The 15833-nt window shown below is 40.4% G+C and overlaps 1 protein-coding gene across 10 annotated transcripts in view; it reads left to right on the top strand.

Moving 5' to 3' along the window:
- Positions 1 to 419: 419 nt before the first annotated feature.
- plcb3 (phospholipase C, beta 3 (phosphatidylinositol-specific)) overlaps positions 420 to 15833 on the top strand; it is a 48695-nt gene continuing 33281 nt past the window's right edge. For 2 of the 10 annotated variants that reach the window (XM_079669169.1, XM_079669166.1), the window contains exons 1-4: positions 422 to 1464; positions 12605 to 12628; positions 12846 to 12860; positions 13929 to 14015. In XM_079669169.1, coding sequence (XP_079525295.1) covers positions 1366 to 1464; positions 12605 to 12628; positions 12846 to 12860; positions 13929 to 14015 — 225 coding nt within the window. In that variant the 5' untranslated portion in view covers positions 422 to 1365. Of the gene's footprint in view, positions 1465 to 12604; positions 12629 to 12845; positions 12861 to 13928; positions 14016 to 15833 lie in introns of all 10 variants that reach the window. The other 8 variants (XM_079669171.1, XM_079669170.1, XM_079669167.1 and 5 more) reach the window with 6 other exon arrangements.

Genomic DNA, 15833 nt, shown 5'->3' with positions numbered 1-15833 from the left:
GCACTGTGCTATAGAATGCCAAAACCCTCAAGTTTCATACCTATTCTGCTGAAAGTGTGTTAATAAAGAGCTCATTAAAGGGGCAATTTAAATATTCAATACATAACATTTCCATAATTTCCTCTGTAAAGAAGGCTTTTCCAAAGTTTAGAAAAAAATGTCATCTTCATGGTTATTACAAAGTGGCCAAAAACACATTTACAATGGCAATTGAGAGATTGTAAACCTCCGCTAAGGCCATTTCTATAATTAAATAGAAAAGCGTGCATGATACGGAAACGTAATTCTGGGCCCATGCTACACCTTTCCACAAAGTTTCGTAAAAATCAGACCTATTATTTTTCTGTAATCCTGCAGTCAAACAAAGTGCAGATAACTTAAATTGAAAGGTTTAATGAAAGACATTTGAGAGTTGCATTGTGGGACATGTAGGAATTTTGGAGCTAGGGACCAAAAGTCAGGATATCTAAACCTTTGCTAATATCGACTATCTTCTTTTAATCTGACTGAAAATCTGAAAATTGTACAAATTGTATTCAAGTACAATACTACATTCCCAGAGAACACCTTTAAATTGCAAAAATTTTTGATATTTCAGTAGTAATGAAGTGAAAATGAAACGTTAGCAAACATTAAGCAAATAGAAAGTGAAAATCATTATCATGCAATTGTCATGTTCATGTTAGTATATTCATACTGTACATTTTAGGAGACAGGAACTTGGATTAAAACACACCCCTTTCTTACTTAAATTGTGACTCCCCCCCTCTCATTCCTCATTCACTCAGTGCTATCTGACGCTGTCCTCTCTCTCTCCTCTCTGGAATCTTCCCCTTTTTTCCACAGAAAACATGCAGGGAGGAGAGGAGGAGGAGAAAAGAAGAAACTCGTCGGAGGCGACAAGAGAGAGAGGAAGCAGAGAAAGTTAGAGGAGCGAGAGGAGAGGGGTCGAGCAGATGGGAGGAAGGAAGGAAAGGATCTCTCTGCGGGCTCAAGTGCGCGATTAAAGGATTGTGCGTAAATAAACAAATGAATCAAAGCCTATAATACAATTTTAAAAAAAAGGGGGAGTTGTATGCGCGCCAACGCGTTGCGTGGACGCGGACAAGACAGCGCGCTGAAACAAGTCCTGTGTTTCTCTCTGGATTTTACTCCTCATGTTCCTCAAAGTCTCGCTGCTGTGTAGTAACTTTTTGGTTTGAAAATCCCCCCCCCCTCCTCACCCTGTCGGTTTACTCTCTCCCCGGAAAAGAAGCTCCGGGGTGGAAGTTGGAGGAAGGAAGCGCGGTGTTTTGTTCCTTCCGAGGAGTCCAGCTCGCCTTAGCCGGGGTTTAGGCGTTGGCAACCGGCAGGGAATACCTTGCCATGGCCGGGGCCAAGCCGGGAGTCCACGCGCTGCAACTCAAGCCCATGTCCGTCCACGAAATGCTGAAGAAGGGGGGGAAGTTCATCAAATGGGACGAGGTGAGACCAGAAATGTTTGTTTTCCTCAAAGTTTAATACACGTGTCGCCTCGCGAGTGAAACAAAACATGTTTCTCAGTCAAGAAGGGCAGCTAAAAAAAGACAAGAGACAGACACCGTGAGACATGACAGCTTTTTGACAGAATGCACACTGTTGTGAAGTGGGCACGAGACTGGTGCGTGTGTGCGTGTGTGTTTGTGAGTATTTGGAGTGCAGGTGTGCCTCATAAACAAACAAAAAAACCTATACACCTTTTTATATGTATGAGTGTGTTTTAATCAGATATTGTAGTAGAAAACTCCCCTGTAGTTGCCAGCTGTCTGTTGTGTTGAATTGTTGTCAAACCGGTTTTTCTCGGGCTCATGTTCAGTTCAGACGCCCTCATGCATCCTCCTTTCCCCTCCTGTGTCCTTCTCTTTCTGTACTCCCCCCTTATCCCCAGAGGATAAGAGGAGAAAGCACCTGCCTGTAGAAGTTACCTCCATTTGAGAGTGCACCTAGAGCTCTGAAATGTCCCCTTTTTAAAAACGTTCCATGTGTGTTCTGTTTTTGTTTTCCATGAGTCTCTAAATCACGTCATTAGAAGTTTTCCTTATTTGTTCGGCTCTATTTTTCCTTAGTTCTGTAGCGGAGAACTACATACATGATTAGCAGCTTGTCTGGCAGTCCTAACATGTGCCTGCACCGTGTCATTGACCATAATAATTTGTGTGTGTGTGTGTGTGTGTGTGTGTGTGTGTGTGTGTGTGTGTGTGTGTGTGTGTGTGTGTGTGTGTGTGTGTGTGTGTGTGTGTGTGTGTGTGTGTGTGTGTGTGTGTGTGTGTGTGTGTGTGTGTGTGTGTGTGTGTGTGTGTGTGTGTGTGTGTGTGTGTGTGTGTGTGTGTGTGTGTGTGAGAATGATTAACTAAGTTGCTGACTGATCTGACTCGAACTGTAGCCCTGTGTCTTCCAACAGTGGCATGCAGGAGTGTGTGTTTGTGTGTGTGTGGTTTGTCGTCCAAATGTATTTATTAGGCTTAAACCTCTTGATATGTAACCTTTCACCATCACATATAATTATCAAAATGGCAACTTTTCATCAGACAAACAAGTCAAACCACTTGAATTAAACAAAAATTATGACCACAATTTGGCCATAAATAGATATGTAGGTTTTAACAGTGTGAGCTTCGTTCAGCAGTTCATCTCAAAGGAAGAAGACTGGGCGTGTTTAAACATATCAGGTTATGAAATGAGTGCAATTTATTCTAATCTGCTGTCAAAAGTGTCCAATTGCTGAGCTCCATCACGGGAACGCATGGTGGAAAATCAAGTGTGTTTATTGCGCTTCCTTACCAATAAATACGTGTCACTGTACTAAATTGTACAGTGTGACGTTTGATTTAGCTTATATCTCATAAATAAAGCAGTGTATCTTTCATCCCGTCCATGCCACACAAACTGTAACTTATGAATGTGTGTGATTGTGCGTGGATCCTCAAATATTAATCAGTTAAAGTGAATTGTCCAAAAAGGTTGTTATCAAAGGTGTTGTCATAGCCTACCTTGCAAATAGGTCAGGTGTGGTGTATCATGCACACACGCAAAACAAAGTGTTATGTATAAAAACGTACTTTTTTGACTCTTGAAAAAATAGCCTCATATATGACCGTTTTCATGCTTTCTTCCAGCATGATATAAAAAAATATCTTATCAAAGGGAATATATTTGGATTTTGAACTGATAAAATAGGACATTTAAAAAAATACTTTGGATTTTAAGAAAGCCGTTGGTCATTTTTCACAATCGTCCAACATTTTGTTGGCTAAAAGAGTTATCTGGAAATAAATGACAGACAAATTGAGACTAAAGATAATAGTGAGCCCAAAAACCCAGCTATCAGCAGCAGAGCGCGACACACACTGTCATCATGACGTGATGTGTTTGTGTCTGGCTTCAAAATAAGGGTCTTGCATACCACGTGCTTTTGATTTCCTTTTCTTCTCTTTCTCACACACACTGACTCTCTCTCATTGGGAATTCCCAGGAAATGGTTATGCTGGTGAGAAAGTGTGTGAACACTCCAAAACATAAGCATGTTTTCTCCCTGTGTGTCTTTACCCCATTGAAATCAACATCTGAATTATGGAAAATATTTAGTTTTGGAGACGACACATCTGGGAGAGGAGGGATGTGGCTGAGATGAGAGAGAAGGAGAAATTAGAACTGTCAGTTTTCCAAAATAATGAAATCAAACAGGAATGCTTTGTATTCAAAGCCAAATGTCCTTATGTTTTGTCCCAGAAGGTTTTTTTTTTCAGATTTTCAACCGAATGCATCATGTAAATGCTTTATTAGGTAAAAATAAAATCAGAAATTCTGTATTGGATCACTCCAAAGTTGCTCCATCACACTTAAGCATACCATAGTCTCAAACATGAGAACTTTTAAGAACTTATTGCTGTTATACTGATAAATATGAATATTGTATGAACTCTTATTTCATCTGGAAGTCTCTTGAGATGTCCATCTGTTTTATGAGAGAGAACTGCCACAAACAGCGGTGCAGTGCTAAAAGATTCACGTGAAAATTGATTTACAACTTTCTCACACAGCAAAGGCATATAGTATATTATTATAGGGCCCGCGGGGCATAAAGGAGAGAGTTAACTATTAAACGCAGTCGAATTAGTCGCTAAATTTTTTCTTAATATGCCATTCAAATGCCTGGTGTGAAGGCAGTGTTTCTGAATCATGTAAGTTATTCCAAAACCAAGGTACTTTCTTTTACAAGTTCAGAACACTGGGGGGAATCATAAGGTCATCCATATCAAGCTAAGCATGACTCAATCTAAACAAAGAGAAATCACCCCAACTGTGCTTCAGAAATAATAAAACCACAGGGAGATTAATTCATTAAGGTTAATATTTGAGATGTATAGATTACTTGGACATATTATAAATCTAATAAAAGGTAGTGTGGCGGTGCACATGGTGTATTTTAGCGTCTGTCTGTGCTTTAACAGGGAAGTTGACCAATGGGCCAAACTTGGTGTTCTCCTTTAAGGACTTAGCAAAGTGAGAAAAGAACGAGGACACACATACAGAGAAAGTGCCCGAGGGCAGTCCCGTTTGTTTATATGAAAACCCCACTTTTGACCCCATCCCTCACATTTCACCCCCTTCCTCATCACCGTGTCCTCCCCCCTATTACTTCTTCATCTTCTGTCTCTTTTCGTTACATCTCTTTTTCCTTCTTCACTTTTCAATCATGCACTGATCTGTCGCTGAGCTGCTGCTGTAGGCCATCATGACACACTCACTGACTCATGCAGGGGGGGAGGAGGGGGCGGGGGAGGAATGCACTACAAACTGACCGTCTTTCTTCAGTGTTTCAGCGTGTGTGCTCACATGTGTGTGTGTGGCTGTTTTGTTCTGGGTGTGTGTCTCACTTTGAATGACTTCCTGTTCAAGCTTGTTTTAAGGCTCCGGAGCCAAACCGTTTTCCTTCCCTCTCTCCTTCTCTCCTTCCCTCCCTCCCCCTGCTCCGTCTCCGCCCTCTGCAGCCCGGCCGCAATTCAATTTAGATGAACTCCAACTGGAATTCAGTTAAAATTCCTTCCAAACAACCAATTAAACACAAAGAGACAGACAGATTGTCTACAGAGCAGCTCTGCTCTCTGTCAGAGTGGAGGGCACAAAAGTCAAAAGAATCTTCTTTACACCTTGCAGAGTTTTCAGCATTTGTTCAGCTGGATTATATTTGCACCTGTGTTCAAATACACTTCCACTATGCAACTTCCCTGTACATAATGTGCATTTGCATGCTTTCAAATATGCACTTAATAGGCACTCTTTGTAAAAGAAGAATTTGACCCGCGTCACAAACACTCGTTTATTCTTCTTTGTTCAAAACCACATGGGAAAAGAGCAGTTTTTTGGATTTGATTTGTTTATGTTCACATGGCACAAATAAAAGCGAACCACGGATTACAAAGCTTATATCACATGGAATCAGTAGTAGCTCATTAGCTCGACAATAGTTTTGTGACGGTTTTGGCTCCAGCTAAAAATAACTGTAACTTGAGCGAAGCATGATGCACCATAAGATGTTTAATTTTTAAGCTGTTTCCTGCTAATTGTTTGGGGTTGTTCAGTCCGACCGCACCTCAGTTCCCTGAGAGGAGCGCAGAACGATAATCTTGGCAACAGTTGAGGACAGTAAAGACATGTTAATGCTGCTGTTGTCCTCAGTGTTTATCATTACTCTGTTGCCAAACCAAACGGAGTGCAGACACTCATCCTCCATTCACAAATGTCCTGACCTGGCATTTTTTAGATCTAATGTTTTCACCATCCACATCTAGTTTGAAGATACTCTTAAGGGCCCTCATGCTGCATTTTGAGTGATCCACGCACAACAGGGTTATTTTCATTATCCGTAACTCTTAACTGTATCAACTTGAAACATTGGAAACGGAAAAACCTGAACAGGCAGAACGCAATTAGCATTGTCAGAAAGACTTGGCTAGAATAAATTAACTGATATGCTTAATGTTCTTGACTGAAACTAGACTCAAATTCTATGGCGTTCTTGGACTAACATCTGACTTAAATGCCCGTATTCAACTAAAACATGAAAAACAGGATTAGGTTTAATAAATATGGACACAGGACAAAAAATTAGTGAAAATCAGAGCTGACTTTTAATAATTTATTCCTATAGTTAGTTGAAATTAACCAAATATGTAGTAAATTGTGGTTTGGATGATCATCAGTGAGTCAGACTTAATTGAATGTGTGCCAAGCTATGCTACGAACGCTTCTTCAGGTATTAAAAACAGTCGATTTATGGAAATGTATATGTTTGTTTTCTAACTGAGACCAAGACCAACCCCACTCTTACGTCCGTATGGTAAACACGAAGTGGCAGCCAGTTAGCGTAGCTTAGCATAAAGCACTAGTTAAAGGCTCAGTTCTAAAGCAAACTCACACCCAGATTCATAGAGAAATGATTAGGTTAAATCAGTCCCTCAAACATTACAACTATTCACTTAAAAAAATACCAGCTGTTTCCGGTCTTTATGCTTTTAAGCTAACAATGTGGTTACAATCTTCTGATGTAACACTCAAAGCCAATTAGAGGACTTCTGCTCGTTTGAGGGCGCCATTGTTGACCTCAGAACCAGTTTAATGTTTCCTGGAAATCCTTTCAATGGTGACCTATGTTTTAGCTAATTATTATTTTCTTTTTCTTGGCATAGTTTATTTTCCTGTTGTTTTAAGACTAAGATATTGCAGGCCTGTAGTGCTGCGATGAAGATTTTGGATATTTACTTTTCTTTTGATTCTAACCCGTTTTTCAAACTCTCACCCTGGTATAGATTCTTCCTGTACGCTTTCTTCCTAGTCATGTTGGGACTTGCTGTGCAGCACTTTTTATCGTCTTGTTTTTTTCTTCCTGTTTGGCTTTTTGGTTTCTTAGTTATACTGTAACGCCATGGAATGTTTTTATGATGCCACAGCCCTGATAAAAAGCAGCCTTGAACAATCATTGCCCTCTTTAAAAAAGATAAATAAGGATATTTTCCAAAGCAACCCTGCAGAGTGGTGAAAGTCATAATACAAGTGCAGATGGATTTATAGCTGCTTGGAAAGCATTTTACCTGAGATGTGACAGCCTATATGTCATACCGTATGAAAATGTCTCTATTTTGGAAGCAAATCTCTCCTGTAAGCAGAGGTGCTTGCTTTGTCATCGGGACCATATGGGAAAACACAATGGGCTCCAACTCTGTGTATCAGTATCAGAAAGTCTTGGTTTAGCAGCAGATAGACGATTGGAAGCCATTATGAGTGAGTGAAGGGGTGAATGTTTAGGAAACGCAGGCTTGTGTGAAGGTCTGACAGCGTGCCGAGAAACGCTGCTGACATCCTGACAGAGGGGTGAGAAATGAGGATGGATGTACGGATGGGGGGAGAGGTGGAAGGTCAACCACAGCCACATGTGAAGTGTGGGACCGCTCCATCTCTCTAGTCTCACTCGTGTTCCTGGATCTTATATGTGAACTCTTCCCCATTCATTCTTCTTTCTCTTCCTCCTTCTACTGGTTTCGGTTAGATTCTTTATTATTCCTTGAGTTTTGTTTCCCCTTCTGTGCTCGTCTTCAGTTTGGATCTCTGTCTGGTCTTTTTTATTGAACCCTACTTGGGTTAAAAGGATGGTGTGGATGTTTGAAGGGTCAACAGTTAGTTAAATGGTCCTCAACATATCCAATTGTAGGCATGTAATGGGTGGTTTTGAATGAGGTCAGAGTAGATAATAACAAAGATAAGAAGAAAAACAAGAAACTACATCAAATAAATGGTTAAAGTTATTCAGTAGTGCATGTGTTATTTTTGGTTCTTTTATAATCAGTAAGATAGGGGTCTTTTTTTGGCTTATGACATTTTTGTTAAGTCTACATTTTCAATGCATTTTATGTTTACTTAATGTGCTAATACAACTTTCTTAAAGTGTTTTCATTTGTTCGCAAGCTTTTTTCAGAACATTTTGTTAAAATTATACTTTGAAAAGGAACTAAATCCGCCATGGAAGTGTCCCCAATGTTAATGGCACACATGGAGGGTTATATACACAGTACATGTGATTTATTTTGTATGTTAGATTATAGTTGGAGAAACACCAGCAGGAAGCTACGCTATGTGCTGTTGTTGGTGGAGGCAGCAGCAACAATAAACTTCTAATTTCTGACTAAGTCTTTGAACTAGTTCAGATTGTTCGTAACCCGACCCACATCCCCGGTGCCCTCTCACACCACCTCAGCTGTGACGAGGACTCTGCTGCAGAGAATTTGATCCTCCTAATGGGGGGGGAAATCCGAAATAAAATCTTGCCACTTTATTTAACTCGGTGCAACCTGTATACACTGGGGTATTGTTCGGTAGTTAGAACATGGCACTAGCACTGGCGGGGTTAGCGGTTCATTTCCTGAGTGGATGTTGGATCAGATGAAGGTTAAATGACCCCTGTGGAGAAATGAGGTGTTACAGCAGCTATGAGAGCACTGAGGGCCGATTCACAAAATATATTGCGCATTGCAAACACGCCCATAAAGAAATAATGAGTTTATTTCTTTATACGTGCGCAGTAGACGTATTGAAAATTGTGTTGGTTGGTTGATTTCTCATGAACAATTTCTGCAAAGATACTGTGTTTTCTGTGCCATAAAATCTATCTGATATGAGCAAATATTTGCATATTACCCAATTTCCATATGTGCAAATAGCAGGGGAGCAGAAAAACGGCATTTGTTTGACAGTTCAGTTAGAGTTGTATCCAACCCCTTGCAAAGTTTTGAGTAAAACATGATTTATTCAGTCTTATGTGTGCAGGTTTAGCAGCTACAAAAGCCACGCAATCCTTTTGTGAATTTGCGGCTCTCAGTCCTAGCGTCCCCTCAAATACCAGACACGTTTACGCTTGCAGTATTAATGCTGTTTTGATAAATACATCACTACATGCTATCTAGCGATCTACTAAACATTAACTCTCCTGACCTTCTTTCTGTTTTATATTCTATAGCTTGGCCTCCCTCTTTCTCGCCTCTCTGGAGTCCAAAGGTTACCTACTGTCATCAACTTTTACCATGTTGCCAAAGCAGCAGCTCAAACACACTAAGTGCACACTGGCCCTGTTTCTCACTCCACTCCTGCAAACTGTCCACACACACACACACACACACACACACACACACACACACACACACACACACACACACACACAGACACACACACAAGGAAGACCAAAGGTGCACTTGGAGCAGCCACTTTTTTTTATCAGTTTCTCTCCCTAATGGCTTTCTCCTGACTCACATTATACAACAAACACACATTAATTTACAGCGAGGTCGGCGTGTAGGAAGAGAGCCATGTGTATTTATCTACATGTGTATGCTCTAAGTTAATAGGTTGTGATTTTTCAAGAGGGGCTCATTAGCTGCTGTCTGTCCGTGTTAGGCCCCCACCTCAGAGGGTGGTCCATTCACTGTGTGTGTGTGTGTTGGACATTATGTCCAGGTAATGAAGGTGTTTTTTTTCGGAAGGGTCACGGCATCCGGAGAAAGAGACGTGGCATTAAATCAATTAGGGAGGGAATACGAATTCAAAGTGTTGGGGAGAGGGTGAACTGGAGGATGATTGACATGCATAGAGAAAGGAAAACATGAAAGGAAGGAAATGAGGCGAGACTTCAGAAGGTTTCTACATATGGCCGTTAATTAGGGAGGGGGTGAGTTTTTATTATAACCCTACCACCCCCTCTCAGCACCACAGGGTGCATGTTTATGGTAAACAAGGTGCGTGTGTCAACGGCATGAAGTACTGATTTAGGTTTCTGACAATCTCCCTTATTTCCATCTGGAAAACACAGAGACCCTTTGAGTTCTAAAACGTTTACAAGAGTGGCTGTAATAAACCAAACAAGAAAAAATTACGAGTACAATAAACAACGGCTATTTCCATTTTAAAATACCTGTTGATTACTTCCTATTAATGTATATACAAGGGTTTGTAATGCTGTTATAATTTAGTTTAAGAAAGTAATAATAATAAATTGTATTTGTAAAGCACCTTTCATTGCTAAAAGCAACCCCAAAGTGCTACAGGAGGCGTAAGAAACAAACAAAAGAAACAAAAGTTTAATCAAAGTCTTTTTTTAAAAGAAAAGTTTGTGGCCTTTCTTGAAGACGTCAGTCCTCAGGTGGTCTGGGAGGGAATTCCACAGGTGAGGAGCCGCTGCACAGAAGGCCCGATCCCCCATTGAGCGGAGTTTGGTCCTGGGGGGGCGAAACAGATGGTTTGTTGTGGAACGGAGGTTGCGTGTGGAGGTTTGTGATGTGAGAAGTTCCTTCAGGTATGGAGGAACGTTCCCGTGGATGCACTGATGGGTCAGTAGTGCGATCTTGTATTCGATCCTGAATGAGACAGGAAGCCAGTGGAGGGAATGAAGGACGGGTGTGATGTGGTTGTACTTTCTCACCCTCATCAGGATCCTATTGGCACTGTTCTGTACGTATTGGAGCTTCTGAAGGCTCCAGCTAGGAGTCCTGATGAGGAGAGCTTTGCAATAGTCAAGCCTTGAGGAAACGAAGGCATGGACCAGTTGTTCAGCATCTGACAGGGAGAGTGTGGGACGGAGTTTTGCAATGTTCCTGAGGTGGTAGAAGGAGGTTTTGCACAGGTCTTTGATGTGGGTGTCAAAGGTCAGATGTCGGTCAAATCTTACACCCAGGTTGGTAACTGATGTGGAGAGGGGTAAGTTTTGGCCAGAAAAGGTGATGATGAAAGTCTTAAGTATTGTATTTGCATTACAAAGCAGTACATTAACTTTTAAGTTTATAAATGTATTTTGTAATCTAACAACGGACATGTTTATGAAGCTATTGTTAACACATTATAATGTTAAGCATCTTTTAAGGACTTACCTTTTAACTAATGCTTACGACAATGACCTTAGAAAAATAGCATTACCTTTTTAAATGTTTAATGATAGTTAAGAAATAAAAAGTAGCAAATTCTTGGAGCTGAAATAAGAACTTATTTGACATTTCATTTCATTTAGACACTCAATTGATGCTAAGACTAACCAAATGAAAGAATCAAGCGAGGAAATGTGTGAATACACATGAAAAGTTTGAAAGATATCCATATAGAAAGAGATAAAAGACAGAGTGAACAGAAATGCATGTCATGGCGAACGGCAGCACTAAAGAGTAACTGCAGGTATGTAAACTGAGCAGACATAACATTCAAACATATCTGACCACAGTGTGTGTTCAGCTCTGTGTGTGGCCTGCAGGGAATATGCAGCTGTTGAAATATAATGTCACATCAGCCTATAGATCACATTTCCATACATGTGTGTATCTATACTCTTGAATTGTCAAGAGAAGATTGAAATAGTGACAGGGTAAAGAGGGGGTTTCATAACTGCAGCATCACCACAGCTACCATAACACATGATATACTGTAGGGCTGAACCTAACGTCTCAAGCTTCTATTAAGGCTTTCAAATGTCTGTCGTTATATTTTATGATGAGCAGATGACGTTTATGATGTTATTGTGGGTCTAAAAATGTAATTGATGGTGCTGTTAGTTAATACAGGTGTGTTTCTCCCTTTGCGTGCAGTGAGCTGCAGAGCAAACTGTTCTTATGTTCTGACAATCTTTCTCATCAAGTATGAATGGAAGCTGGATATTTGGATAGATAAAACATGGATTTTGGAAATTAGTACATCTACCTTTTTTCAATAAATATAGACTTGACGTTACAAAGCTCTGAGATTATTAGACATTTGACTCATAAACCAGGAACAATCCTACCTCAGTCTACCAATGTTATAATAATACAAATATAATAATACAGTTCAGATCAACCATATCAAAACGCAATGAATACACTTATAAAAGTATTCAAATGTCAACCAAAACAATACAACATTATTTTGTTGTTTACCAGAAGCTGCAAACATTCTCATTTGCCTCCATCCCCCAAGATGCATTTTTGATTTTCAAACAATTTGCATTGAAAGCACAATTTGATCTACTAATATAAACAGGATGTGTTTATCAGTTTTAATCATGTTCTGTTGTCTCAGAAATGGACAAACATAAGTCATTACGGCTGCAGCTATGCACGCTCAGGCTTCATGGCATCCAAAGAAGAGCTCTGCGTTGACAAGAAATCCCCATCTGAAGAGAGGACCTGACATCAGGTCACTCACAGCCTAATCTGACATCAGGTCACTCACAGCCTAATCTGACATCAGGTCACTCACAGCCTAATCTGACATCAGGTCGCAGCCTAATCGCAGCGAGTGATTTACAGCTCCGACGTGGCTTCACATCACAAACCCACTGGGATTCATATAAAAGCCCAGAAAGACATTTGGCAACTTTCCAACTCGTTTTAAAAAAACTTTTAATCCACTGTAGCTAATTAAGGTATCGTGATGTTGAGGGATTTCTTCTACTCCCTCTAAAATGTTGGTTTCTTTCTTTCACCCTTCACCATTTTCTCCCATATTTCTCTCTCTCAAACCTCCTCCTCCTTATCCAAATCCACACATCTTCCTCTCCTGCTAACTCTTTCTCCGTAAGCCAACTGCGGAGCCTAAACTCAAGGTATGTTTGGCTTGAAACTAAAAATATCCATTCCCTGTGGGAAAAACATAAAAATTATATAACTTTAGGTAGTTACACGTATTCGATTCCTTGTGGAGAGATGGATTAGAAGCATGATTTAAGTGAGCATAAAGAAATCTTATAATTCCTTTTTAAAAATCATTTCTATTGTTTAAAGATTTTTTTCTGCTTACCAATGTTTATTCCCTCATACAAGGCGAGCCTGATTATTGTGAGTATACATGATTGAAATAGTCATTTATTGAACTATAAAGTGATATGTATTATTGGATCATTTGTCATAAGTAGAGTATCTCACCTAGTTTGTATCCATTAATTGATGTTCTATCTCATTAAGAAATACCTTTTTTATGTGGCTATCAGTTTGTGTCGTGCGTTTTAAAAATCTTGCTGCATTCCCTCTGATATTCGGTGTCAGTGGGAAGGTTTTGGGCAGATCTTCCCCTGATGAAGATGATGATATTGATGTTTGTAATGCCATATGTGCACATGAGTCATCTGTCACTGTAATAACAAACAATCTAGATCATCATCGCTGTTTCCCAGGATGTCTGGACGTTATGTTTGTCTGCTGGACCGGAGTACGAGCGCTTACGTGTGTGTGTGTGTGTGTGTGTGTGTGTGTTAATGACATGTTGATGCAGGCTCCTGTGCCATCATTATACTGCACATGAATGAGACAGCCAAACCGTTGTTTGCATCATCTAAACAGCTGTTCATTATTTGTATTTATTTTTTTAATGTATTTTTGCATATCAAAATATAGTATAAAGCCATATCGTTTCAGGTCTATTGTTAAGACAACTATGTTACTTTTTAAATGTAATGGTATACAAGATTACGTTAGTGCTCAATACATGTGGCTAGGATTTGGAAAACATCATTTGAAACCTGTTTTGGGTTAAATATTGTAACGTTGTATAAATGACGTACTTCACATTTCTTGTCAGTTAAAATAACCCAACTATGACTTTGGCTTTCACAAAGGTTATTATTTCAGCTATACCTTTTTAAATAACTTAATACACATAATATGGCTGCACTGATCATCTCTATCCCTGTTTTTGTCTTTGTGCGCCATGTTTCCAGGCATCAGACTTTGAAGTCTTTACAGCCAATAGAATGTATGGCTGAATGAATTGAGATAAGACACCGGTTGTAATAACCCTGTACCTATCTGCTTCTAAACATGGACCTCACTTAACTTCTAATTGTGTTTGAGGAAGAAACGGATATTATTTTTTGTCTCACTAACTTCTCTACGTCTGCTCTTGTATAGGAGCCAAACAGCGGCCCCCCCACCCTGGTGACCCTGAAAGTTGACCCCGACGGATTCTTCCTCTACTGGACTGGAGGCTCCAACCTGGTGAGACACTCTTTACTCCACCACAGCTGTTCTAAGGAATAGCTTCCCGCTTCTTTGTAGTATTGCTACTTTTACTGAAGTAACGGTCTGAGTACTTCTTCCATCACTGCAGTTTGGTCTCAAGGTGCATCGCATTCACAAAAGCAGACGTGATGGAATACTAAATATCCGTTCTACAGCAGACCACAATGGGTTTTTGATGCACCAACGCAAATGGAGAATACACTTTTGATTTGTTTCCTTGAGCTCCACATAGCTCCTTCTTCCTCCTGTCGTTTAGCTTATCTCTTCGTCGATTCTTCCTCCTCGTCTTCAGTGTCTCATTGTCTCTCATTGTGGTTTTATCCAGTCCATTAGTTCAGCCAAATTGGCTTTCATCAATTTGTCCCGGCCTTGTTTGCCTCCTCTCCCCTCTCTTCCTCCGTCTCCCCCGATGTCTTTGTGGTCTTCATCCTTTTAGTCCTCCATCTCTTTCCCTCAATCTCTGTTTCCCAATACCCCCCCCCCCCTGCACGTCTTTGGTGGCTGCGCTTAAGCCATTAGTTTGGTAATATTGGATTTTAGCCAGTTGTTGACATGATTAGCCAGACGTAGTAGACAGTGCGTCAGCAGGATGTAGGGTTTGAGATTCTGATTACGGTTGTGCAGTGTAGAAGAATAACATATTTTTTTGTTTTAATCATCTTCCATGTCTTTGTTACGTCTTCCTCTGTCTCCTCTCGGCCTTTTAACGGTAGACACTACAGGTGAATAGTGCACATTTAACAGATTTCACTATCCCCCTTCCATGAATTACATTAGCCCACATTTTTTATGAAATATACTTTAATTTTAATGTTTAATTATTCAAATAAGACACTATCTTATTTGAATCTATGAAACAAATGTAGATACAGTTTAAAATGAACATCTTAATGTGTATTTCAGATATTTTTTCCTAAAAAGAGAATAGGCCAAATTCTCAAAATGGCTATTTGTACATTTTGTGACACCTCTTCATGTGTATCAAACGACATTTCAGGGCAGCTTAATTTACTCCCCCCTCTCCCCCATCCCTCCTCCACCCACTTCTCTCTCTATGTTTTTCGACTTTTCTCTCTCACACACACACACAAACCAGTGCCCCTCTTTTTATTTCTAGCTGCCTATTTATCCTTAAGGCATGTACGGAATGACCTGTTGATAGCTAATATTACCACTTTGTTGTGTCTGCTTGTTTGGGTGTGTGTGCTCGTGTGTGTTCTCGTGTGTGTGTACATGATCTGGGCCAGAGCCCACGTCATGCAGTCTGTCATCACATGTGTCCGCATGTGTCCTTGCATTCACATAACACACAGAGGCTTTAAATACTCATTTCATCCTGGTGTGTGTGTGTGTGTGTGTGTGTGTGTGTGTGTGTGTGTGTGTGTGTGTGTGTGTGTGTGTGTGTGTGTGTGTGTGTGTGTGTGTGTGTGTGTGTGTGTGTGTGTGTGTGTGTGTGTGTGTGTGTGTGTGTGTGTGTGTGTGTGTGTGTGTGTGTGTGTGTGTGTGTGTGTGTGTGTGTGTGTGTGTGTGTGTGTGTGTGTGTGTGTGTGTGTGTGTGTGTGTGTGTGTGTGTGTGTGTGTGTGTGTGTGTGTGTGTGATTGCGATAATAGGCCATTTGTCGCCTGAGGTGCAGCGGTGACACTGTTTAGCAAAGAGTCATTAAGTCTTTACATCGTGAAGATGAAATCTCTGCACGCAACGAGAGCAAGCAGTTAATTGAAGGCACACAACTGGAGTTTGCTTAGAAGTCACTTCAGCTGTGGAGAAGCTACAAGTTGGAAAATAGATTCAGA

The sequence above is a fragment of the Notothenia rossii genome (genome assembly GCF_949606895.1).
Source record: "Notothenia rossii genome assembly, chromosome: 3".
In the NCBI taxonomy this organism is placed as follows: Eukaryota; Metazoa; Chordata; class Actinopteri; order Perciformes; family Nototheniidae; genus Notothenia; species Notothenia rossii.
The sequence above is the reverse complement of the archived record's forward strand: the minus strand, read 5'-3'. Positions and strand labels throughout refer to the sequence as shown.